This window comes from Ambystoma mexicanum, chromosome 4q, assembly GCF_040938575.1.
Source record: "Ambystoma mexicanum isolate Mex_15411 chromosome 4q, UKY_AmexF1_1, whole genome shotgun sequence".
Lineage (NCBI taxonomy): Eukaryota > Metazoa > Chordata > Amphibia > Caudata > Ambystomatidae > Ambystoma > Ambystoma mexicanum.
Genome location: NC_090928.1, coordinates 1,288,147,813 through 1,288,174,068, shown reverse-complemented (window position 1 = coordinate 1,288,174,068; position 26,256 = coordinate 1,288,147,813). Strand labels below are relative to the sequence as shown.

General features: G+C 45.1%; 1 protein-coding gene across 2 annotated transcripts in view; it reads right to left on the bottom strand.

Moving 5' to 3' along the window:
- PEX6 (peroxisomal biogenesis factor 6) overlaps positions 1-26,256 on the bottom strand; it is an 846,859-nt gene that overhangs the window by 654,439 nt on the left and 166,164 nt on the right. For both annotated transcript variants that reach the window (XM_069608918.1, XM_069608917.1), the window contains exons 3-4: positions 5,381-5,464; positions 5,123-5,225 (exon numbers count right to left, since the gene is read on the bottom strand). In XM_069608918.1, the coding sequence (XP_069465019.1) occupies positions 5,123-5,225; positions 5,381-5,464 (187 nt within the window). The remainder of the gene's footprint in view (positions 1-5,122; positions 5,226-5,380; positions 5,465-26,256) is intronic.

The window sequence follows — 26,256 nt, the reverse complement described above, 5'->3', positions numbered from 1 at the left end:
GGTCGAATTTTCCCATGCCAAGCACCCCGGCAACCGGATAGCCACTTACCATTGGACAGCGAAAAAAAGGACCGCTCCTTTTACCTGAGAACTCCGCAGCTGGTTTCTTCCCTGGCAGTGCAACAGACTCCTATCTTCCTCCCCGACGAGATCCTCTCTTCCCCCAGATGAAGCACCGACTTGCATCCGCTGCCAGGAACAACTGCACCCGCTGGAGTATTCTCACCACTTTAAGGTTCCGTGTCCGGCAGGCCTCCCTTTCTAAAGATTGCTACAAGGTAATAATAATCCCTTAACCTTCTGGACTGGGCTGGCCTCCTTGACCCTCTAACTGGTCTCTTTCTTTTGGTCCAACACTTTTCGAACCTTTGCAAGACTTTTGTGCACTTCAACCGTGTGACCTTGGACACATTTCGTTCTGACCCTCTTAAAGTGGATCCGGCCTTCTGAACTCTAACTTCACGGTTTTACTTGCCTTCCTCTCTTGTTGTGTTCTTGTGAAAGTGTTGGGATCTGTTTCAAATTATACTCTGCTTTTCTCTCCCTTTAAAAACGAATTATTAGAGTGCCATCTACGTTAAGCGCTCACCGCTGTCTGAAAATAAGTGGGGCTTTACTTAAGACTTGTCTAATATTCTTCTAAGGGAGTGTATATCTTTTAGTGACCGTGTTTTTAACTGCTTAACATTAGTGCCTGTGTGTTTTTCTAGATGTGGTTTTAAATAAAAAATGATCTCTCTTTTACACCAAGCTCTGGTCAGTGTTTACTTGTTCTACTGTGTTCTTTTGACCTATTGTGAATACTCTGTATACTGCCTAACTCTTCTTGAGGGAGGTCTGACTGCTCAGCCACAGCTACCAAGTGAATCTGTGTGGTACAGACTGCTACCAAGTGGGTTTACTGCCAAACACCTGCAGTCTTAAATCTTTTGCAGTGGTCCCAGAGGGAACTGCACATGTTTCTGCCTAACACTGTGTTCTGGTCTCTGGCTAGGTGAACTGCTGATAGAGATATTCCTTCTCTTATTGCCCAGAACTAGAGCTGCATTGCCTCTCTGCACAGTGGTAGTGATCCTACGCCTCCTCCCTTGTTGAGTTAGTACATGGCTACTATGTTGTCTGTCATTATCAGGACATTCTTTCCCTGTACAGAGGGCAAGAATGCCTTCAGCACTAGTCTAATTACCCTCAGCTCCAATAGGTTGATGTGTAGTTTGGACTCCAATGGAGATAAACGACCAACGACTGCAGATTGTCAGATCATTGGTGTGGGCTCCCCACCCCGTGAGTGAGTCCGTCACTACTGTTACCATACGGCCATGGTTGCCAAAAATATTCTCCCTTGAGGATGTTGTCATTGCAAGCCCACCATAGTAGATCCTAAGCGACTGCGCTCGGGACTTGCAGAAGATCCAACCTACTCCCCGAGAATTGGGACCATTGAGTCTGGGTGCCCATTGAAGAGATCTCATCCTCAGTCGAGCCTGTGGCACCAGGAAAATGCAGGATGCCATGAGGCCGAGCAACCTCAGAAAATCAAAGGCCGGCAGATGCTGGGCATTCTTGAACTTTGTTACCATCTGCAGAATGTGGAGAGCTCTCACCTCAGGAGGCAAGGCTTTGCCCGAGGAAGTATCCAAGACTGCTCCGATAAACTGGAGATTTTGGGATAGTATCATGTAGGACTTATTGAAATTGAGGGAGAAGCCCAGTTTGTGAAGGAAGTGACAGATGATCGACAGATGTTCCTGAGCTTGTTCAGCAGAACGAGGTCTAATCAACCAATCGTCCAGGTAAGGGTAGACGTGAATCCCCCCTCTCCTGAGACTCGCTGTCACAACCGCCATCAGTTTGGTGAAAGCCCTCGGGGCGGCGGTCAGCCCGAATGGCAGAACTCGAAACTGATAGTGAGAACCGCCAACCGCGAACTTCGGGTACTTTCTGTGCTTGGGATGGATTGGCACATGAAAGTAGTCTAGGAGTTGAAGAGCCTGAAAGATCTGAGAATGGGTTACCATCTTGAACTTGTCCTTCCTGAGGTACTTGTTCAAGTTTCTTAAGTCCAAGATGGGTCTCAATCCTCTGTCCTTCTTTGGGATGAGAAAGTAGGGGGAATACCAACCCTTGTTCCTCTCCGCTACAGGTACATGTTCTATTGCACCTTTCTCTAGCAGGGTTAAAATTTCCTGCACAAGGAGTGGATCTGGAATTTTGACAGAGTTGGTTCCCGGTGGATGGTCCCGAGGCCTTTTTAGGAAGGGAAGGCAGTAACCTTGAGCTACTGTCTCCAGTGCTCAAGCATCTGAAGTAATGCCCGCCATTCTTTCAGATGCTGTGAGATTCTGCCTCCCAACAGGGTTTTGTGTGATAAGGCCTCGGAGTGACTTGGAGGCTGCTGCAGGAGCGAATGAGGGCAAAGATGCCGTTCCGGAGGCCTTTCCTCATCCACCATGAGCGACATTTCTTTTACCTCTTTGTATGGCATGTCCTCTTCCTCTACCAAAAGAGGAGTAGTACCGAAAAGAACGACCTCTCCAGGAAGATGACCCCGAATAAGGTTTCTGAGGCTGTCGCATTGAGGCGCTAAGAGATTTAGCCGCCGCTTTTGTGATCTGCAGTTTTTCTAAGCTTTCATCAGCTTTACTGCCAAACAGCCTCAAGCAATCAAAAGGCATGTTGCATAGTTTGCCCTGCACGTCTGATGCAAACGCTGGCTTCCTCAACCATGCAATTCTGCATAGCACAGTGCTTGCACTCATGGATCTGCTGATAATATCAGCAGTATCCAGTCCAGACTGGAGTCATTCCCCCATTGTCTCCTTTCCATCTTTGACAATATTCAGGAAGCCTTCCCTTTCATAGCCTTCCAGAATATGATCAGCCGCCTCCGAAATGCAGTCCCACAGGGTACAGGTGACATTTGTAGACTTGAGTGCCATGCTACCCGAGGTAAAGATCATACGGGCCCAAGCATCCACCTTCTTATCCTCTCTATCCGGGGGGATAGATGGATAGTCTGTTTGTCTAGACGAAGTTGCTGCTGAATAACCAGACTTTCTGGAGTGGATTGCCTACTTAAGTAATCAGGGTCAGAACTCGCACTCCTGTACTTCTTTGAAAAATTACTGTTGACTGCAGTTTTTTCCACTGTCCTCTGAAGTGCCCTATGGAAGGGGACAACTGGGTCCTTCTGGGGGCCCTGGTCAAGTATATCAGTCATATCATCCTGATCAAACGTGGGTGAGGCTCTACCCCAGCCCATGTATTCAACAACCCTATTCATCAAACCCCTGCACCCTGAATCTGCATGTTCTGCAGGGTCAGGTTTTGCAAACTCTCGCTCTGGCGACGTATCAATGCCACTAGCAGAGTGAAGTGTGTCACACAGGTCTCTCATTTTCGATTCTGGATCAATTAATTCTTCTGGTACCATATTGCACTCCAAAAGGAGAAACATCTTCTGAGGCACTTTCTTCAACGATAGAAGACATAGACTTAGGTAAATGAGTAAATCTCCTTTCCTATGCTTGAGTTTGGGTCGAAGGAATTGAAGGAATCTTCAATGCTATCGAAGGAATCTTCTAAGACACAGATGAAGTCTTAGACATCGAAGCCACAGGTGTTTGACACCTTTGTCAAAGTTGTCGAGGGCCTCGACGATTTATGTTCTTTGTTGGGGTCGGGGAAACACTCTATTCTTGATGAGTCTTTGATGATTTGATGTTGACTCGAGATTTTCAATGTTCACTTTACTACTGGATCTTTTCACAGTAGTGCCTGCCTTCCCTGTGTCATCCAACGGAGCAACCGGGATCTGGCTCTTGAGGTTTCTTTGAGGGGGTTGAGGCCGCATTCTCAAAGACCTTCATCATCTTCCTTCTAAATTCCTCCCATTTTCTTGGGGAATCCGTCTTAGTCGGACATCTTACCAATTCAGTAGACGTATCAGAGGAAGAGGAGGGAGATCTATGTCTCCTTTTAACCTTCTTTGGTGAAGAAGATGAAGAACGTCTGAATCTACCGTGTGATCAAGACCTCTTACAATGTTTACGATGATCCGATTCCTTCGAATCGCTCGACTTTTTATATTTTTTTGAGGAGGCCTTCGAAGCTTCCCGCCCCACCGCCAGTTTACCTTTTCTCTCGCGAAGGCCCTTCTCCGTCATCGACTGACAGGAGCCACAGTCGCCAGTTTGATGGTCTTAACCTAGGCACCAAAGACAAAAATGCAGTGACGGTGTGTATTCGACATTTTCGAGCCGCAGTCAATGAACCCCGTCTTGGGAGCAGAAGGGGTGAAAGATGGCGACATTTTCTTTAAGAAAACTGGAGCCAACGGCCGCGACACAAGCTACTTATACGGATTGTGACGTTGACACGGTACGCAGCCCATCAAGGGAAATCGATGCCACGCTGGCGGATACGAATATCATAAGATGATGAATACGTGGGAGGACACAATCCATTCGAAATATAATTTGTTTTTCAGCATATATTGTGTGGTGTATTTTATTGTGCGTTTGTGGTAGTAATTGTAGCTTTATCCCAGCTCTCTCCCTTCCCAACAGTGAAACCAGACTTCTCAGTCATGTTCCCATTGAGTGCGTTTTGGACTAACTTGGTGGACCCCAAAGCAGACACTACTGGTTTGGTCTACTGAACATCTCTCTTCAGTCAAACATTCATAGAACTGAATCAATCTGCCTTTCTGTGTGTATGCAGTTCACAGGATCTCTGCCCCTAAGGAGCAGCCTTGTGAGCCACTGGTGCGGTTTCTGCTTGTCTATTGCACAGGTCCATGAACCACCAGCAGCACTGCCTAACTACCCCTCCCTGCCAGTGTCCCGATACTTGCCTTGTACACTGCAATGATAGCCCATGATAGAAGAGCTTGGGGTGATGGGGTTGGAACAGAATCTGGGATATCCTCTTTCTAACGCCTACAGGGGTTACAAATAGCAGAGCGGGAAGCACCCGCTGGCCCCCCAGATGCTCCCTGCCCTCCAACCTGGCTTCCTAAATGTGACATCTTCACACTACATCGTTTACTGCTAACGAATATGAATTTGAGTCCCCAAGACAAAAAAAACAACTCTTCTTCATATCACAATGGAGGTCTCACCTGGTAAAGGGTAGTGTTGTTGGTATCAGCCAAGTACCCCATACATGAATGTTTCCCATCAGGCCCAACAATTTTCTTCACTTTATAGAAAATATCTAAACATCTGGAGGAAATAAAAGCAAATGTCAAACTCCCGTGGGACAAAGCAGGATCTTTTGTTTCCTCCACATCCAGCCCAAGATTCCCCAAAGACTATACAAAAGCAATATTCACCCCTTTCCTTCCACTACTCTTACCATGCTCAGACATTCCACAAACCTGGAATTATTCTCTGGATTTCCCTCCAGAAACGCAGGCTGGCCCAGTGTTGAAACACATAGAACATCACCAATCTGGACGACCCTGCAACAAAAATACCACCAATTAATGTTAGCAATGTGCTGAATTGGTGCATGTGCGCCTCACTACGCCAGTGATAACAGCAGATTAGTCGTTTTGAGTGTGTTGCTGGTGTGGAATTATTAAGTGCATGCTGTTAAGGAGATGTTTCCACATCCCTCTTTTGAGGACTCCACAACCATCTAACCTAAAGGCAAGACAGGTTTTCCAACCAAAAGAAACAGCAAACTCTCTAGTGTCGTGGCTATTGTGAGGGGTCAGAAATGAGAAACAGACACAAAGTAGACGTTTTCTCACAGTCTGCCATATTTATTGTAATTAATTGGGGATTACAAACACCTATTTGTCCATATCCTAATTAGAATTCTTCCTACCGAGCAAACTAAAACAAAATAATGACAATGTGTCCAAATGAAACTGACCCTTGCACTAACATAAAACCAAAATACATATGGTAAATGTGTTTGCTTTCAGTTCAACCAACACATATATAAAAAGTACAAACTCAGTTTTTCCAAAAACAATCCTTGTGGCCAGGGTTCTATTCCCTTCTGCTGAATCAATTCAGGAAGACTTTTACAAGAGTTCTATTTCAACCATGTTCTTTTCAGTTCAATGAAAAAGGATTCACTCATCCAACACTTCCTTCTCACGAATAAACAAAATGTCTCTTCCACAAAGTAATTGATCAAAACCAAAGCACCTGTTTCTTTTGTATAAAGGATAAAGTAAAGATAAGGTAAATATATTCTGTCTTCAGTACTCTTTATAGCAACAAAGTGTTCTCTTTGAAGACAACTATTCCTTTCCTGGTTTACTCGCCTACCAGAATGGTTGTAATTTCACATAATTCTCAATGGTTTCTCTGGTTGTAGAAATGGCAATGTGGGTTCCAGGTTTCCCCCAAGCTGGTGTCCCCTGTGAGGAGAAATGCACCCTTTTTGCACTTCTTTCTCTGCTCTACAATCTTTTGACTGGTGGCAATGCGGGTTCTAGGTTTCCCAAAACTGATGTCCCAAGTAAGGAAATTGTACCCTGTTTGCCATTCTTTTCTGCTTATTCGGCTTTCACAATAGTCTTTTAATTGCAATTGTCCCTTATGGAGCGGCCCGGGGATATCTCACTCTAGGTAAACTCACTGGTTTCCTTCGGCATCTGTGAGCATTTTCACAATGCTGCAATCCCCTTTCCACCATTCTTGTGGGTCATTCCACCGAACAAGAACATAGGGTGGAGCTGTGATAACCTGCCTCATATCTAGGATGAAGCAAAAAGGTTCTTCAGACCCACTTCATCTCAGGAAGATAGCTCAGTGGCAACGTGCTCACCTTGGAAGCAGGACGACACGGAGCGACACAGGTTCGATCCCTGGGTCTGCGCTTTGAAACCTCTGGGTATTAAGCGCATTATAAATAACCTATCATATCATACCAAACCAAACTCTGAATCGAGCCTGGAGCTGGTGTCCAATGAGTAGTGCTTACATAAGGCCGATGGATTGGCCCAAATAGCCGCCTTGCTTCTAAAATCCCAAGATGCATGTCTCTGAAACACAACGGCTTTGGCCTTGGCTCCGACAGCATGGGCATGAATCCCCTCAAGAACAGGTCTGCCCATAGCCATGAATGCATCAGAAATGTCCTGAACCATCCACCAGGCGATGGACGCCTTGGAAGCCCCCAAATGTCACAAACAATGCCTCAGACTTCCTGAAGGATTTCGTCCGAGAGAGATAAAACTTGAGGGCCCTCTTGAGGTCCAAGGAATGCAGGGCCCTCTCCGCCTCGCACTGCGGGTTCGGGAAGAACACTGGCAGGCAGATCTCTTGATTCAGAGGAAATGGATGTGCACAGAGGCCATCTGCTCGAAAGGCTGGCGCTGCAAAGCTGCAAGAACCACATTGAGGTAACAGACCGTGGGCGGCCTATGCACCGGCGGTAAAAAGCCTAGACAACCAGGTGGGTCTTAACCGCTGGGTTGGCCCCAGAAAACACATGCTGAGGGGAATTCTTGTATGCCCCAATGGCTACCAAATAAATACAGCATGTTTCCACCTTAACTCCAGAATGAGCCAGGTGTGCTGAAAAAGCCAGTATGTCATCCAGAAGACTCGTGTGGTGACAGGGTCCAAACCTTTGTCACGAGCCCAATGGCCGAACCTAGTCCATTTGCCCTTATACTGAGACCGAATCGATGGCCTCCTAGCCTGCTAAATGATGTCCCAGTTGTCATCTGAAAACTAAGCATGTTGAAGCCTCAGCTGGTCAGGCAGGGACAAGTTACTTATCTGTAACTGTTGTTCTCCAGCATGGTTCTGGCATGGATTCACATGCTCATGAATATTCCCCGTCAGGCCAGGAATCCTTGGTAAGAAAAAGAAAGCACTATTGCTTTAAAAGCTTGAATACTGCCTTTCATCTTGTTATCCAATCACTGTAGACCTGGTCACACTGCACCCATCCAATGATGATGATGGTCTCCCTGAAACCTCACCCCCGGCGGGCATCTTCAGATTGAAATCATGTGAGGTGCTAGTATGAACCCGAAGAGCCACAGCAGGGAAAGAGGGTGGGTTTGCAAGTGAATGCATGCCAGACCCATGCTGGAGAAGAACAAGTTACTTACCATCTGTAACGTTCTTTCGATTGGATGTTCCTCCCATGTATTCCTCATCTTAGATATATGCTTACCTTCAGCTTTGCTGCTTCAGAAATGTTTTCTCTCCCCACTGGAGGTCACTCCACTCGAGGCTGCGGTGTCGATGTCCCTCGGCGACACCTGTCGAGCACCGACATCATCCGCTGTATAAATGCCTCGAGCGCACCCGTTGGCCTCAATTCTGTTTTTTCGTGTTTTATAGCCCATGGATAGTTAAAGGGCGTCCCTCTTTTGACCCAAGCCTTAAAAAGAAGAGTGTAAATCACGTAAACTATACTGTGGGGTTGGCTAGGAGGGTCGATGAGGAATACGTGGGAGGAACATCCAATCGAAAGAACGTTACAGTTGGTAAGTAACTTGTTCTTCGAATGGATTTTGTCCTCCCATGTATTCCTCATCTTAGCTAGACTCCCAAAGCAGTTTTGTATTGGAGGTGGGAGTACAGAAATGTTCTAGTCATGTACAGAATGAAGTACAGACTTAGCAAAGAGACCTCCTTGAAAGAGGTCGAATCTAGAGCATAATGTTTTATAAATGTATGCATGGATGACCATGTGGCTGCTGCACAGATATCTTGTACAGGGACACCCCATTTTAGTGCCATCGAAGTTGCCATGCCCCGGGTTGAATGAGCCCTCAGCCCGTCTGGTGGTTCTTTCCCAGCCAATCTATAACATTCTATTATAGCCAGAATTATCCATCTAGATAATGTTTGGTTAGTTACCGCAAGTCCTAATTTGCAGCCATTGTATCCCACAAAAAGTTGATCACACTGACGTATTTTTGCCAATCTTGAAATATAGCAGCTAAGAGCTCTTCTGGGATCTAGTCTATGTAGTCGTTCATCTTTCTTACTTGCGTGAGGAAGGGGGATAGAAAGTAGGCAACATTATTTTTTGTGACAGGTGAAAATCTGAAACAATTTTGGGCAAAAAAGATGGTTTTACTCTAAGGACTACTTTGTCTTTATAAAAGATGGTGTGAGGAGGACCGCTAGAAAGTGCCTGTAACTCACTTCCCTGTGGGCTGATGTCAATGCTACAAGAAGTATTTTTTTTAAAGAAGCCTTAGTGGACAAGAATCTAAAGGCTCAAATGGAATACATGTGAGGAATTTCAAAACTAAGTTTAAATCACACACAGGAACACGAAAAGGTACTGGAGGAAACACATTATTTAGACCTTTTAAGAATTGAATTATTAAAAAGGTATCTTAAAATAAGAATCTTCCTCTGAGGAGCGCCTAAAAATGGAAAGCGCTGCTAAGTATCCTTTTATCGTACCAACCTGGAGCCCCAGATTAGCCAAGTGTAATAGAAAAGACAATATTGTGGGAATATTACATTGAAACGGGTCCACATTCTTTTCTCTGCACCAGTTACTGAACTTGTTCCACCGATACAGAGATTTGGTTGGTGGCCTGCTGGCCGAAAGCAAAATCTCCATCACGTCATCCGAAAGGTCCCAATCCTTGTATCTCAACCTCTCAGAAGCCATGCGTAAAGGTTGAGTGTGTTGACCTCTGGATGGAGAACATGACCTTCCTCTTGTGAGAGAAGATCCTCTCTTTTTAGAAGACGTATTGGAGGGCAGATGGACATGTCCAGAAGGTCCAGGTACCACGTTCTCCTGGCCCAATCTGGAGCAATTAGGATCATGGTTTTCCTCAACTTTCCCAACCTCCCGATTACCTGAGGGATCACAGGGACTTGAGGGAATGCGTACAGAAGTGGAAACTCCCAATCCACCACAACCGCGTCCCCTAGAGCTCCTCTCGGGGGAAATTCCCTTGAGCAGTACAGGTCGCACTTCTGGTTGGCACCGGTCGCAAACGGATCTACTTGGGGGGTTCCCCCAAAGGGCGAAGATCTTTTCAATGACTTCCTGAGCTAGTTCCCACTCATAGGAGACTGTGCTCTGCCTGCTCAGAGAGTCTGCCGCTGTGTTTTGATCTCCTGCTAGATGAACTGCCGATAGAGAGATCCTTCTTGTATTGCCCAGAACCGGAGCTACATTGCCTCTCTGCACAGTGGCAGTGACCCTACTCCTCCTCTCTTGTTGAGGTAGTACATTGCCAATGTGTTGGCCGTCATTATCAAGACATTCTTTCCCCATACAGAGGGCAGGAAGGCCTTCAGCGCTAGTCTGATCGCCCTTCGCTCCAAAAGGTTGATCTGTAGTCTGGACTCCGATGGAGACCAACGACTGCTGATTGTCAATTCGTTGGTGTGAGCTCCCCACCCCGTGAGAGAGGCGTCCGTTACTACTGTTATCTCCGGCCATGGTTGCCAAAAAGATTCTCCTTTGAGGATATGATGTCTGCAAGCCCACCATTGTAGATCCTGTGCTACTTGGGCTGGAACCTGCAATAGATCTGACATTTCCCCTGAGAATTGGGACCATTGAGTCCTGAGAGCCCATTGAAGGGATCTCATTCTCAATCTGGCTTCTGGCACCATAAAAATGCAGGATGCCATCAGGCCGAGCAACCTGAGAAAATCGAAGGCCGGTAGATACTGGGCATTCTGGAATTTTGTTACCATCTGCAGAATATGGTGAGCTCTCTCTTCTGGAGGCGAGGCTTTGCCTGAGCAAGTATCCAGGACTGCACCAATAAACTGGAGTTTCTGTGATGGTATCATGTTTGACTTTTTTAAATACAGAGAAAACCCTAGTTTGTGAAGAAAGTGGCAGGTCTTGGACAGATGCTCCTGGGCTTGTTCTGGAGAATGTGCCCTGATCATCCAATCGTCCAGATAAGGGTATGCATTAATCCCCCCTCTCCTGAGACTTGCTGCCACCACCGCCATCAACTTGGGGAAAACTCTTGGGATGGAGGTTAACCCGAATGGCAGAACTCGAAACTGATAGTGAGAATTGCCAATCGCAAACCTTGGGTACTTTCTGTGCTTGAGATGGATTGGCACAGGAAAGTAAGCATCCTGAAGGTCCAATGATACCAACCAATCCTGGAGTTGGAGAGCCTGAAGGATCTGATAAAGTGTGACCATCTTGAACTTGTCCTTCCTTAGGAACTTGTTCAAGTTTCTCAAGTCCAAGATGGGTTTCAGTCCTCCGTCCTTCTTTGGAATGAGGAAATATGGGGAATACCAACCCCTGTTTCTCTCTGCTACAGGTACATGTTCTATTGCACCTTTCTGCAGCAGGGTTAAGACTTCCTGCAACAGGAGCGGATCTGGATGTTTGACAGAGTTGCATCCCGGTGGGTGATTCTGAGGTTTCTTTTGAAAAGGAAGGCCGTAACCTTGGGATACTGTTTCCAGTGCCCAAGCATCTGAAGTAATGCCCCGCCATTCTTCCAGATGCTGCGAGATCCTGCCTCCCACTAGGGTCTTGTGGTTCAAAACCTCAGAGTGGTTTTGCGGCAGCTGCAGCAGCGGCTGAATGGACAGATGTCGCTGCTAGGGCAGGTCTAGCACCTTTTCCTCGCCCCCGAGGAAATGTTCTTTGACCTCTCTGACTGGCCTGTCCTCTTCCTCTTCCAAATGAGGAATAAAATCGAAAGGGACGACCCCTCCAGGAAGATGAGCCTGTGTAGGGGCGCTGTTGAGGTTGTCTTATAGCAGCACTGAGTGACTTTGCTGCTGCTTTGGAGGTCTGCAGCTTCTCCAAACTTTCATCCGCCTTGCTACCAAACAACCTCGAACCGTCAAATGGCATATTAATAATAATGGGGGGTTTTGTTGCAAACACACTGAGCACACAACCAAAATGAAAGTTAATATGGTTTGAAGTTTAATCCGAAAGGTGGTGCAGCCTGACACGTGTTTCGAGCAACTGGCTCTTCTACTGAGGCTGAAAGCTGAGCTTGTCTTTGGAATTACCAAGGATTGGTGTGTGATTAATTAGGTTTGTAACATGGGCTCCTGTGGTTTGCAGTTGCAAGGAGGCGTTATAAATGAGAAATTCAAAGGGACTTGCAGCATTTCCGCAGCCTCAGTAGAAGAGCCAGTTGCTCGGAACACGTGTCAGGCTGCACCACCTTTCGGATTAAACATCAAACCATATTAACTTTCATTTTGGTTGTGTGCGCAGTGTGTTTGCAACAAAACCCCCCATTGCAAATATCATTTAGTGGTACTTGGCAGGTGTCCACTTTTGCATTCGCCTGCAGCCCATCCGAACCACAATAATTCTGTTAGTCATTGCGCTGAACCTCGCTGTCCCTTTCCTGCCAATTCCCCCCTGTACTGGCATATTAAAGAAGCCTGGATTGCACATCCAGTGCATGTTAGGCAGAAACCTGTGCAGTTCCCTTAGGGACCACTGCAAAAGGCTTAAAGGCATGGTCTAGTAAAAATTGTTATTGTCCCAACGGGTCGGCCATGTTTTTTTAAGCCTAAGTGGCTCGATTTTAGAAAACTTTCCTATGGACCTTACCCGAGTTTTCGTCCATTAAACGCATGCGAAAACAAGCACCAGGGAGCCGCCATTTTCTGATAATCCTATCTTTTCCCCGATCGCCCTGGCCGACCTGCTTTTGCAGCACTAAATCAATTCCCTCGCCCCCGAGCCTGACATTATCAAAACATTCATATTCCCCGCCTCTACCCGTGACGTTACTGTGCTGCGTAGGCAAACTCGCCCAGTCGTCTTCTGCGCGACTCCACACAGAACCCGGAAACCAACACAGATCAACTCACAACACAGCGCGCCACAATTCGGAATATGAAACTGTACTTTAAAATGAAACAGCAACACGGTACATTTGGTAAAGTACATTTATTTGACATTAAATGTTTAGAGAATATTCAGCAATTGACATATGAACTCCGGAAGCCATTTATTTTCTTTTATCTGTATCCGCAATAACTGTTCCGTTTCATCTTGAGTCACGCGCTGTTCCTTTATGGTACACAGGGTGTTCATTTTCGTAAAAAGAATCACTTTGGAAGCACGGTGAACCGCAAGGCTGTTCCATCAACTAGGCACTAGTCCATCCTAAAGGTTGATATGTTGCTTCTAGCCACTAGTACAGCGTAAGGGCATGTGGGCCCTTGGCGATCATCCCATAATATGGTGATCGTGCTCCAGTTGTTGACACGAAGCTGCAGGTGTCTGCTGAAGAATCCATCCGCCGGTGTCTCAAACAGATTACAGTGGCAGTAAGGGATCAAATACCTGTTATGAAAACAAAAAAAAATGATAATTAGTCTCGCTAGCCGAACTTCATTAATATTACTCATTTTATTTATTACAGCCGATCAGAAACTATTTGCTTGCAAGGGTACTTCAATGGAGTATGTTCGTCTCTAAAATCAATGCGAAAAGTAACGAGATAAATCGAGGCCAACACACAATGATAAACGACAGTCTACATGCGTGAGGAATGATATGATATATGATATGGCATTTGTAACGCGCCTATACTCAAGTGTTACTAGGCGTGACGAGGCAGGTGGGGAACAAGGGCAGACAGACAACGATCCTACTAGGCCAGGTGTCTTTCTGATCGCGCATGGGGATGGGCTGTACAAGGTTAGTTGAATACAAATTAAATAATAGGGCCAGCTGGTGGCAAGTGCAAGGTAAATGCCGGGAGAAGGGGCTGAAGGATACAGAGACAGTCCTGTAGTGCAGGGAAAAGTGGCTGGGCCAACGAGCGAGATCGGTGAGACCAGTGGACCTGCATGCCCATGTGCCCACTACGAACAGTTTTACTTGCCTTTCCTAGCTCTTCATTCATTCATGTATTCATGCATCCATTCATTAAATCTTCATTCCGGTATAAAAGCGTGTAAAGATTTACTTACATTATATTTGAAATTTCCATTGTGTCTCTTCGTAATGCAGTCTGTAAAACAGACCGTGCTCTTAACAATGATTTTTCGTATACTGACCTAAAAATTGAAACTCGGCCTAGTTTCTGAATTTTCTGCCTTATCATCTCTTACGTTATTGCTCACTCCCTTCAAATGTAGTTTTTTCGGCATGGCCCCTGTCTCAAGGTCAAAAAACAATAGACCCTTATACTTCCAGTGCGACTTGTGGGCCTCATCTGGGCGCTGTCCTTCGCATTCCTTATTTGCAACATCACGTAGTATAGGATCTATGAGAACTTGAAGTTTAGAATCCGTCTATGTAGTGCGCCTCAATGTGCAAATGCGAACTGGCTTCTCTCCCAAATGCCACTGGCCGCTTGGCTGGCGCGTTCTAAGTGCCCCAATTTTGTCCCCGTTGTCTGCTAGCTTTGCAGCCCAAATTGAGACATTTAATTTTTGGCGGAAGGTCAGGGAAAGTATAAAGTACCACAGGAGTTGAGTTAAAAGTGAGATTGTTTGTTTTATTATTTGCAATACGCAAGTCTCCCCTCCGTTAACAGTGCGCAGCATTTACATTTACATGAGATGAGACATGAGAAAAACATATACATACACATGTGAGGTGAATAGAGAGAATTCAAAGATGACACCCAGCTTGTTCGCCACCCATGATGCTGAAGGTAGGGGTTAGGTTTACAGGTACACTGTACAATAACATTTATTTACAAAAAGACAATCGCATTGCAATTATTTAAACCGGGATTTGTACTTCACAATCAGCTGTGCATTGGGTGGGCATGGCACAGTCGTTATGTTCGGTGGCAATGGATCACTGATCTGCACAGAAACGTCCAAAATTCCATATCTGTGCTTCTCTAACACAGCAACAATAAGGCCTTTCACAAAGTCGAACTGCATTTCATCATTGACTGGTTTGATCACCCATTGCTTACTTTGTTTTGAACACACCTTAGTGTAGCGAGGCATCCTTACTTTACCCCTAGTCCTAGATTGTTCACGTCCGACATTGCTGTTATGGGCCAAGACCGCTAGTAGAGTGCGATGTTTCATGCCCCGAAAGCTAAAATGCAAGCGCTTTGGCCTGTACTTTAGGCACATATTGTGGAACACCTCCAAATCTCCTGTGTGACAGAATTCTGTCAGTCCTCTCAAATCTCTTGATAGAGTTTTGTCGAAAACAATCTTCTCAATGGCTTTGTGTGTCGGTGAAGATGGAATCAACCACTTCTTCTTCCGTGCCTCCTCTGGGGCAAAGGGCCATGTTCACATTGGTGGAAATGTTCATTTGCTGTCCAGCGGTGAACGTTGGTATAGTGGTGCATCAGTGACCGCCATTTTTCAAGTAGTATTTCCACTGACCCCTCAAGTTTTTGAGCTCCACCAAAGATGGTTGGTGATAGAATGTGACCACTGCAAAATACTTTCAAAACCTTTTTTTCCTGCAGCTGAGATTTCCTTATTGATTGATTTAGCAAGATGCCATACGTCAAATTGATGTTTAATATGTGGGAACTGCTCTCTCATTGTCTTGGCAATTGAAACGTGTCTATCCGTGGCTATGAGGTCGATGTGCATTCCCCTCGATTGTAGATATTCCACTGATTTTATAAAACCTAGTTTCTCCATGGCCACTGACGATGTACATTGAGTTACCTGCACGACCACCGAACTCACAATTTTCTTACTATCCATGTCCTGAAAGTGGTAGGTGCAGTACTTGGCAGAAAATCCAGGGCTGTCGCACTGTCCATCGCCGGCTAGCCTGAATCGTTTACCTTCGAATGTACTTGCTAGAGACAATTGTTCAATTTTCCAAGCATCACTAATGGCCGGAAACAGATAATCACGTTGGTATGTGTAGTACAGCGCTTTAGAAATGAAATGGAGTCCCACAAACTGAAAGAAAGCCTCTAACTTTCTAAAACTGGAGCCACTAAAAAGTGATGCAGCTGCACACAGTAGATTGCCTGCTGGCATTATTCCCAGCATTGGTTGTGCAGACCATGAGAACCTATGATTTAATCTATAGGCAGCATTTATTTTGACGTTACTGCCTTTTATTTGACGAGTCACATTAATCAATGGCTTCCCACATAATTTCCCTCTAATGGAATGCACACATTTCAGCATACTTATAAGTTCCATCAAACAACTGTCGAATACAATGTATTTGCTCTCTTTCATTAGACTGTCATCCTGCGTCAACGTTGTTTCGGCCTTTGACGTTGTGGAGATTTCAACACATTGGAAAGTAATATCGCCGATAAAGTTCTGATGCGTCTATGGATGCTGTGGCTGGGTCATTCACTGTCATTTCAACATCTATTACTTCAACATTGATGGGAGAACACAACAATGTCGACAGGTTTTTTGGTGGCAAATTTTTGGCGGGTGTAGATTGTGTAAATTGATCTGCAACTACTTCAGAGCTATCTTCAATACATTCAATAACATCTTGTGGTGGTGCGGTCGCACTGTAGCTATGGTCCAATGCAACTTTGCTGTAGTCTCCAAACACAATTAATTCATGTTCTGGTCATTGGACTTGAGCATCTCGAGCCTGAACACGCCTCGCCTCAATTAATAGTTCCTCCATAGTGTACACGGTCTGGCAAGCCACATCTCATTCGCTTCACTGTCTGTGTGTGTATAGTTCTGACACCCACGGGTAACTGGAGGAGATATTGGAAAAGGGATGTTCAGTTTAAACACAAGATGGAGTGTAGTAGAATTGACTGGAAAAAAACATAGTCCCCAGCACAAACATTTTTCTAAAGTTATGAACTGTTAATAACTAACCTTTTTTTGTTTTTTTTTCTTTGCAACTTTTTTGACTCGACCTTCAATCTCTGCACACTGTAGCTCCGATTCGTCTCCGCACGTCCTCCCTTCCTCTTGCGCTGCAAGGACTATATTTTCTGTATCCGCATAGACAGCACGGAATGAGGCTCCATCGTCTCCCTGAAACATAGTACTTTCATTACTATGTATCAAAATATTGTTAGCATAAAACACATGTGAGGACGAACACACAGGTACATCTCAATAGCCAAATATGATTTAAACATTGTGTGCAACAATCAAAGGACAAGTATTCGACCAGTGATGATCTATTTCGATGGAACTGTCAGTATCCATACCTCTGGCTCTGCATGGACTGCCATGAATGGTTGTATTGGAGAGGAGGCATCCGCATCTCCCTGAAACACAGTACTTGCATTAGTATGCTTTTCAATATTGGAAACACAACACACACTTGGGGTCGACGGCACAGGTACATATAAAGAGATAACCGCAAATGATGCATTGTCCAAAAGAATCAAGGAAAATCCAAATATGATCACATTTCAACGACTTATTTCAACGATTCCTTTACATCTGCATCATCTAAATGAGATGTTGTGATTGTGGTGGAAGCTCCGTCGTCTCCCTGAAACAGAGTACTTGGATTAGTATGGTTTTCAATATTGGAAACATAACACACACTTGGGGTCGAACGCACAGGTACATATAAAGAGATAACCGCAAAAGATGCATTGTCCAAAAGAATCAAGGAAAATCCAAATATGATCACATTTCAGACTTATTTAAACGATTCCTTTACATCTGCATCATCTAAATGAGATGTTGTGATTGTGGTGGAAGCTCTGTCGTCTCCCTGAAACACAACACTTGCGTTAATAGGGAAGAAAGTATAGCAAATGGAATCACGTTATATGATCACGCATGATGGAGCTGTCATTATCCATACCTCGTGCTGCTGAAGAATATCTATGGATGTTGCAAATGTAGTGCGCTCTTCCGAAAGCTGTTGCGTCGATTCGTATCCTTGAATGTCAGGCTCTGCATCAAGTGCAGGGGTTGACGCTCCATCAACTGCCTGAAACCTAGTACTTGCATTAGTGAGGATTACAATTGTGAAAACATAACATACACCTGGGGTCGACAGCACAGGTACATATCAACGGCTAACCACGAATGAAACATTGTGTAGAACGATCAAACGACAAGAATTCCAGCTCTGATGATGACGCTCGGTGGAGCTGTCAGTATCCATACCTCCTGATGTTGAAAAACATCTAGAAATGTTGTAGATGTGGCGGACGCTTCAGCATCTCCCTGACAGACAGTACTTGCATTAGTATGGATAACACTAATTATAACTGAAAACAAACACCAGTGGACGATAACTAAGGTGTATATTAATTGGAAATCAGTAACCAAACATTCGGTAAAATAATTACACGATAGAAACTATTACTTGACATGCATAAAACAAGTATGTAGCGGATTAGCCTAGTAAGATTACCTGAGACGCGCTAGAAGTGGTTGATAACTGCGACCACGTCAAGGATGTAGACTGTTCTTGCTTCAGATTCAAGGGATAGTCAAGAAGTTGTAAAGGTCAATTAATGATTGATAATGAAATGCCAATATTAAAAATAGCCATGTAAGCCGACAGAATACTTGAAAAATGCTCAATACAGCACAGTTCCCTGTTCCTATATATATATATATATATACACACACACACATATATATACATTGCGATTGTGGGTTATGAAATCGAAAAAGAATATATTGATAAATGTCATTATTCAAAAAACTATACACTCATATCAATATCGAAATTATTACAAGGGATAGAACACCTACAATATCTATTAATCCATTCTGCTACACACTACCGCAAGGCCTAAAGCTAAATCCGGACACTTGACTCACCGGTGGCGGAATGTGGACGAATAGAGTGGGAATAGCGTTTTCGCGCAATTTCCGTGTCGTTCGCCGTTTATTCTTCTTTGTTACCCAAGAAGTTGTGTACATGTCCAAGGAAAAGTGCCGGCTGCAGATGCGGTATCGATCACCCCTCTTGTCCTCTAAGACTTGTTGGACTCTTCTTTCCAGCTCATCCAGTGGGTATCCGCAATGTCTGACCCATTCTCTTATTCGATCAACAGTTTTCGGGAATACATGCATTGTAGTTCCTTCAGATTTCGCATTGGGTCTTCGAAGGGCAACCGCTAATCGAACAGGCAGGCATTGTTGATAAATCTGAAAAGTAAATATCGACATTATACAATCTTCAAGAGTAAAGATTTGATACAAAAGTAAATGAATCATACAATGATCAATGCAAGGTTTGTTTTGGTCGCAGGAACTATACCAGTTCATTATGTGCTGCTTAGTATTTGCATAAATTGCAGAAATGTATAATTGATGTGACTGAAATCTGAACATGTGACTCGTCCCTTGGATGTTATGTCTTGCACGAGAAGGAAACATGCTAACATTATTGACTGGACCCCCGAAGGATGCAATTCAATCACAATAGTCACAGATGAAAATAAATAGATCTATTGATAGCATAGCAATGGAAACTCAAGTCAATACCAATGAGACCAATGAACATAGCACTATTGTGTACTCTACTCGAAAATAGATAGAAATTTAAAAATCTGCGAAATATGACCAGGATACATGGCCTTACCTTGACCAACAAACAGTTGGATTCAGCAAGCAGAGCAGTATGTTGCGGGAGAATAGGTGGATGGCCACAGGTAGCGCACTGATGGGTATGCTCGAAGCGGTCACAGAAGTTCACGGATAGCACGACGACGAACAGATTAACATAGATCTCAGTGGTTCCCAGGTAGCACGTTCAAGAGTTGACTTGTAAAGCACAAAGATGTTCTCATGAGACATATCGAGTGGTTTTTAAAGTATTAGAAACTGGGGTGTGTTTGTGAATGAATGACGTATGTATGTCGTGGTATTAGGGGGGCGGCCTGCCTCAGGGGAGGCCTGCCTGGAGACACGGGGTCTGAGGAGGCCATGTGACCGATGGCCCCTTGGCGTGGGACACCTTTTGAAGTGTACATGCAGTTTGGCACCTTAGCCTTTCGCGCCCGTCACAGCCCCCCATGCCAGCGCGAACCGCCTTTATATCAATATACAGTATATCGCCTTTATATCAATGATAGTATATCGTTGCTTATCAATAACAAATGCCACATACCGGAGATTCTTGTGAGCACAGACCCACACTTCAACCGGTGTATTATAGTGGCCAAGACCCTAAGGCCTGTATAATCCAATGGTAATTTTTAGTATAGATATATATGTGACTTTTATAGAGAAATAACCTACTGAAAGACTTTGAACAAGTGTTATTTAGTGCATGCATTATCGAGAATATGTTATGTTACCTTAGATAGATAGTGACCACCCTGCTTCACAGCAACCAGACCTTCACCCATTCGGAGCACAGATGTCTGACGTCCATCCTTGAATGGAGACACACTTGATTCATTTAAAAAATCGAGACAAACGTTAAAATATATGTGGTGTTTTATTTTGTATCTTATTTTCATGAAACAAAAATACAAGACTTTAAAGATTATACAGGTCAGGTTGCAGCACAGCGAGAGAAAATCCCCTGTACTGACCGCTGTCACTCGGGAACGTTTCTCTAATGGCACGAACGGCACAGGCGGGTATCACTCTTCGAACGCGGTGTCCAAGCCTCCCGTGAATCCACCATGTAAAGGAACGATAGGCCACCAGCCTGTACCACCTGTGAAAAGGAATGAAACAAACTGTTTTTAAATGACCCAGATAAGTTTAATAAACGTTTGTTGTCAATGACAATTCTTGTAACTAATGGCATTTTACACGGACAAATGCTATCTAGACAATGCACACTATTGAATGACTTACATGCGTTACAATAATATGTAATTTTGGATATAGTAGAAGAACATGAAATAGGAGTGGCATGACAAGCAGAGTATACTTACTCGTTACTCGGATTACGAGGACGAACAGTTGCTCGAAGTTCGTGCATAAGCACCATCATTATTCTCAACACGGCCCGTGTGAGGCAGGCTGCCCTGAAGTCTGGCAGCTCGGTGATGCATTGCGGTCGTGGCTCGCCTTCCGAAATGTAGGCCAGGCATCCCGAGTTTTCTCGGCAGCAGCAGTTCTCGTCCTCAGTTGGCATTAGCTCGCACCGATTGCATGTGCACCAGGTGGAGACGCCGTCCATTCGACTAGGCCCAGGCTCTTCATCTGTTGATTCGTCCTGCCAACTGCCGTCCGAATCCCCATCGTTTTCGCGTGCTTCCCTTTCCAGTAGTTCCTCCTCGGTATACTCGGGCTCGTACATGTAAGGCATTATTGTAGCCATTGTGTGTTAAACAAACTAAAATAATTGATAGCGGTGGTACTGGTATCTGTTCACACGGGCTACAAGCGGCGAAGGTAGCTGACCAGAGCACTGAAACGAGTCACAGAATACTCAAAGTAACACAGAGAGAGGAATGGAATCGAAAATCGGCTGCTGTGTGTTGTGAAACGGTCTATTTATACTTATTGAGGAGAGAGGCGTCCTGCCATTTCCATAGCGACAAGTCATTAGCTGAAGCGCAGCGAATGTTGACACGAGACTTAGGCTTAAAAAAAACATGGCCGACCCGTTGGGACAATAAAATTTTTAACTAGACCATGCCTTTAAGACTACAGGTGTTGGCAGTAAACCCAGTAAACCCAGTCGGTAGCAGTCTGTACCACCCAAATTTACCTGATAGCTGTGGCTGAGCAGCCAGACTTCTCTCAAGAAGAGTTAGACAGTATATAGAGTATACAAGATAGGTACCAAAATACAGTAGCACAAGCAAACACTGACTAGAGCTTTGGTATCAAGTATATAATTATTTATTTAAAGACACTTAGAAACACTCTAGCACTATTATTGTAAGCAAATTCAAAAACACAGTCACTATTAATATATATACATCCCTTATTCCTTATTAGACAAGTCTTAGTTAACACCACTTATTTCCAGACAGAGGTGAGCGCTTAACTAAAGATGGCACTCCAATAAGTTAAGAAAAAGGGAGGGAAAAGGCAGAAATTAGGAAAAGCACACAACACAATACTTTAGAAGCACCCAGCAAGGCAGGAAAGTCAAAGTCTACTTGTGAGCAAAAAGTTCAGAGGCCAGGCTCCCTCTTGGAGAGAGTAAGACACCACGGCGCCCAAGATCACACAGTTTAAAAGGCTTGAAAAGTCTTGCAGGTAGTTCAAAAAGGAATTAGTTCAGCTCAGAAAAGTTCAGTTAGCCAGCCTAGGGCCAACCCAAGTGGTAAGTTGAGGATTTAAGAGACACCCCACACAGACCGTTGCGAGGGAGGCCAGGCGGACACAGTACCTTGAAAGTGGAGAGAATCCTCCAGCAGGGGCAGTTGTTCCTGGCAGTGGATGCAAGTCGCGGCGTTGTCCAGAAGAAGAGAAGATCTCGACGTGGAGGAAAGCTGAAGGTCGTTGCACTGCCAGGGAAGAAACCAGCCGCGGAGTTCTCCGGTTAAAAGGTACTACCCTTTTATTCGCGGTAGTGGAAAAACGTGGTATCCCAGTTGCCGGGGTGCTTGGTACAGGCAAGGCGGCCACGAGATGATCCGGGAAGGCGAAAAGGCGGGCAAACTGGTTATCCCCACCAGTCAAAGGAAGAAGACTCTTCGGGATGAAGAGCTCCTCTGTCGTTGGAAGAAGTGGTGAGTCGGTTCAGCAGGGCTCCACCAGTGGTGTCGTCGTTGCAGGACGGCTCAGCTTCTCCCTCTTCGGATTCTTTGGTCCTGTGGCATCGTCTGAAGTCCCAGTCCCCAAAGCCCTGCTTTTATGCAGAAAACCCCCATTCATCAGTCCTAGCTGTCACTCAAACATGCTAGGTGGTGAGCCGGGCGACTCACCACTGGGCCAATCACACAAGAGTGCGACTTGAGTTGCCGAGGCAACTCAGTCCAGGGTGCCTAAACCCCCTTCCCACACATCCTGTATACCCAGAGTGGCACCACTTGAAGGCTTCTGTGTAGAAGCCCGCCAAAAAGTGGAACAAAGGGCTCGACTTGGGTTGGAGTTACAGAGGCGAACACAAATGCCATTTTAAAACCGAGTCCTGGCGAAAAGATCCAACCGGGGAATAAATATTAAATAAATAACCTAGCGGTATCTTTAACATTGTACCAAAAAGTGGTGCGTTTAAAATGAATGGGAAAATCCCATAGTAAATATTCTTAAGGAATATTTTGCGTGGTAACCACTGCCACCAGCCAGAAACTCGACGAGGGGGGACTGCACAGTGCCCCCTCGAAAAACAGGGCCAATCTAATTACCCCTACCAGTACTTCCACAATATGATGGTTTGTTCTGGTTCTGTTCCCAATTTAAGACTAGTAAAGTCAATGGTGACTTTACATGCCCTGGGAGACTGTAGTCAGTCCCAGGGTATGGAGTCTATGTTTGGGGGTCACTATGACACCCCTGTGTTACTGCACTGAGGGTGCTGTGTAACACACTTACCAAAAGCCACATGAAACCCTTTGGAGTAAAAGACCCCATAGCCCATAAAACATCACAAAGTCAAAGGATATCTCAAATCATGTCTAAGAGTGGGAGAAAAAGAGTCTCACTCTTAGCAGGAGAAAAAAATAAACCCCAAAAATCCAGTAAAGCTGCTGGCGGACTCACTAGGTTTGGGAAATTAGCCTTAACAGAGAATTCTCCCTAACAGTGCAAACCCTGACTTTCTTAGCCACGCAAATCTACGTAGCACTGTGCTAGATGCCATGGACCTACTGATACTGTTAGCTGTGTCCAATCCTGATGGAAGGCATTCTCCCAAAGCCTCCTTTCCATCCCTTATTATGGAGACGAATCCACCACTTTCCTCACCTTCTGGGATGCGTTCAGCTGCCGCTGAGATGCAGTCCCACAGGGTACAAGTAAACCTTGCCAGGGTGCAAGTTACATTAGTGGATTTTAAAGCCATGCTACCGGACGTAAACATCTTCCTGGACCATGCATCAACCTTTTTATCATCCCTATCCGGGCGAATTGTGGAATATGCAGCATTTCTAGTAGAGGTAGTTGCTTGAACTACCAGACTTTCTGGAGATGGGTGTTTACTTATGTATTCTGGGTCAGAGTTACAGGGTCTATATTTTGACACAAACTTTTTCTTTACTGCTGGAATGACTTCAGGATGTTCCCATGCAGTATTGACACTTCTTTGTAAGGCTACATGAAAGGGAAGTATGGGGTCTTGCTGAGGTCCTCCTAAAAGGATATCAGTCATGTCATCATCCTGATAGACAGGCGAATTTCAGCCCCATCCCATAAATTCAGTGACTCTACTCATTACTTTTCTATAGCCCGCATCAGCATGTTCTGATGAGTCAGGTTTTTCAAATTCGTATTCTGGAGAGGTATCCAGACCACTTGCTGATCGCAAGCATTCATGTAGATCTGTCCTTTTACTAAATTTAACACCAGCAGGAGAAACCTCTTCATCTGCTGATGACTCCCTCATATATGGATGACATGGTCCTTAAGAAATCGTGTTTACTCTCAGGATGAAAAACCTTTTCAGATGGTATAGTTTTTAACATTGGTATAGGTATGGGCGTCGACAAAAACGTTGATGGCGTCGATGTTGTAGCAACAACCTTCGATATTGTCGAGGTAGCCTTCGATGCCCTTGAAGGAGTCATCGAGAACATCGACACTGTCGAAGGAGACTTCGATGAAGTCGATTGTATACTCGAAGTGACTTTTAGGTTGGGTCGTCGACGCCTTATGCTCAACTGCCTTCGAGGGCGTTTTTGATACAGACCTCGATGATGCATGAGAGTCTGACGCCATTTTGTTTCCTTCTACCCCAGGTTTATGCACCGGTAGGTGTTTTCCATGAGGTGTTTGGGAAGAGTCCCTGAATGACACCCTCAAGAATTTGTCGGATTTTCTTGTTTTAGATCTTCCTCTGTCACGTTTTTCGTGAGCAGGGGCATGGTCTTCGTTAGACTTTTTTTGAGGGGGTCTGGGCCACGTTCTCAAAATTTTTAACATAGAAGTTCTAAATGCTTCCCATTTTCTCGGGGAGGAGGAGGAAGAGGAGGAAGAAGAGAAGGAAGAAGGAGGCAGAGGAGGAAGAAGAAGAGGAAGAAGAAGAGGAAGAAGAAGAGGAAGAAGAAGAGGAAGAAGAAGAGGAAGAAGAAGAGGAAGAAGAAGAGGAAGAAGAAGAGGACTTCCCGGATCTGCTCCTCGACCTATATTTTTTATGCTGTTTTACTGAAGACTCAGCCGAGTCCTTTTTCCCCTTCGAAGAAGACTTCGATGAACCCTCACCTATTGCCAGTTTACCGCTTCTTTCTTTTAAGGCCTTATGAGTGATCGACTGACAAGAACCGCAGTCATCAATACGGTGGTCGGAACGGAGGCACCAGAGGCAATTTTTATGGGGATCAGTCAACAACATTTTCTTCCCACACTTCTGCCATTTTCTGAATCCCGTCTTTGGTGTGGAAGGGTTCGATGAAGACTACATAATTTCACACGAAACTGAAACGCCGTTTGCAACGATCCGAAGCAAAGCTAACGGAAAAACAGAACTGAGGCCAACGGGCGCGCTCGAGGCATTTATACAGCGGATGACGTCAGTGCTCGACGGATGCCGCCGAGGGACATCAACGCCGCAGCTTCGAGTGGAGCGCCCTCTAGTGCAGAGAGAGAAAATATTTCCAAAGCAGCAAAGCTGAAGGTAAGGATATATCTAAGATGAGGAATACGTGGGAGGACACAATCCATTTGAACAACAGTTACAGGTAAGTAACTTGTTCCTAGTCTGGCATGGATTCTCATGCTCATGAATATGATTATACAGCAGTAACATATACAAAACCACGGGAGGTGGCAAGGCTCAACAGAAGTACAACACTTACCCCTGGAACAGACTTACCTCAAACAAACAGATTGTGCAGCACTGCTTGGCAGACCCTGGACTCCTCCCTGGAATCCCTGTCGACACAGTACAATCTCATGAAGGTGTGTGTCGACCTCCACGTAGTAGCCCAGAAAATGTCCAACAGGGGAACACCAGAGAGAAACGCTGTCATAGCAGCGATGGCTCTGTTGGAGTGGGCTCTCTGCCGGCGTGGAAGGGGTCTGTTGGCCAGGCAATGACAGTGCATGATGCAGCCAGAGAGCCATCTGGATAAGGAAGTCCTGGACAGGTCCTACCGCTGACTAACAGGACCAAAGTTCACAAACAGCTGAGAAGTCTTCGGGAAATCCTTTGAGCGGGCCACATAGAACTTCGAGGCATGAGCAACGTCCAGCATATGCAGTGACCGTTCAGAAGCCAAAACAGAATGTGCAAAGAAGACAGGAAGTACCAAAGGTTTGTTAAGGTGAAACTCAGACTGAACTTTAGCCATGAAGGAGGGGTGAGTGCAAAGCACCACCCTGGTAGGTTGCAATGATAGGTAGGGGGCTTTGT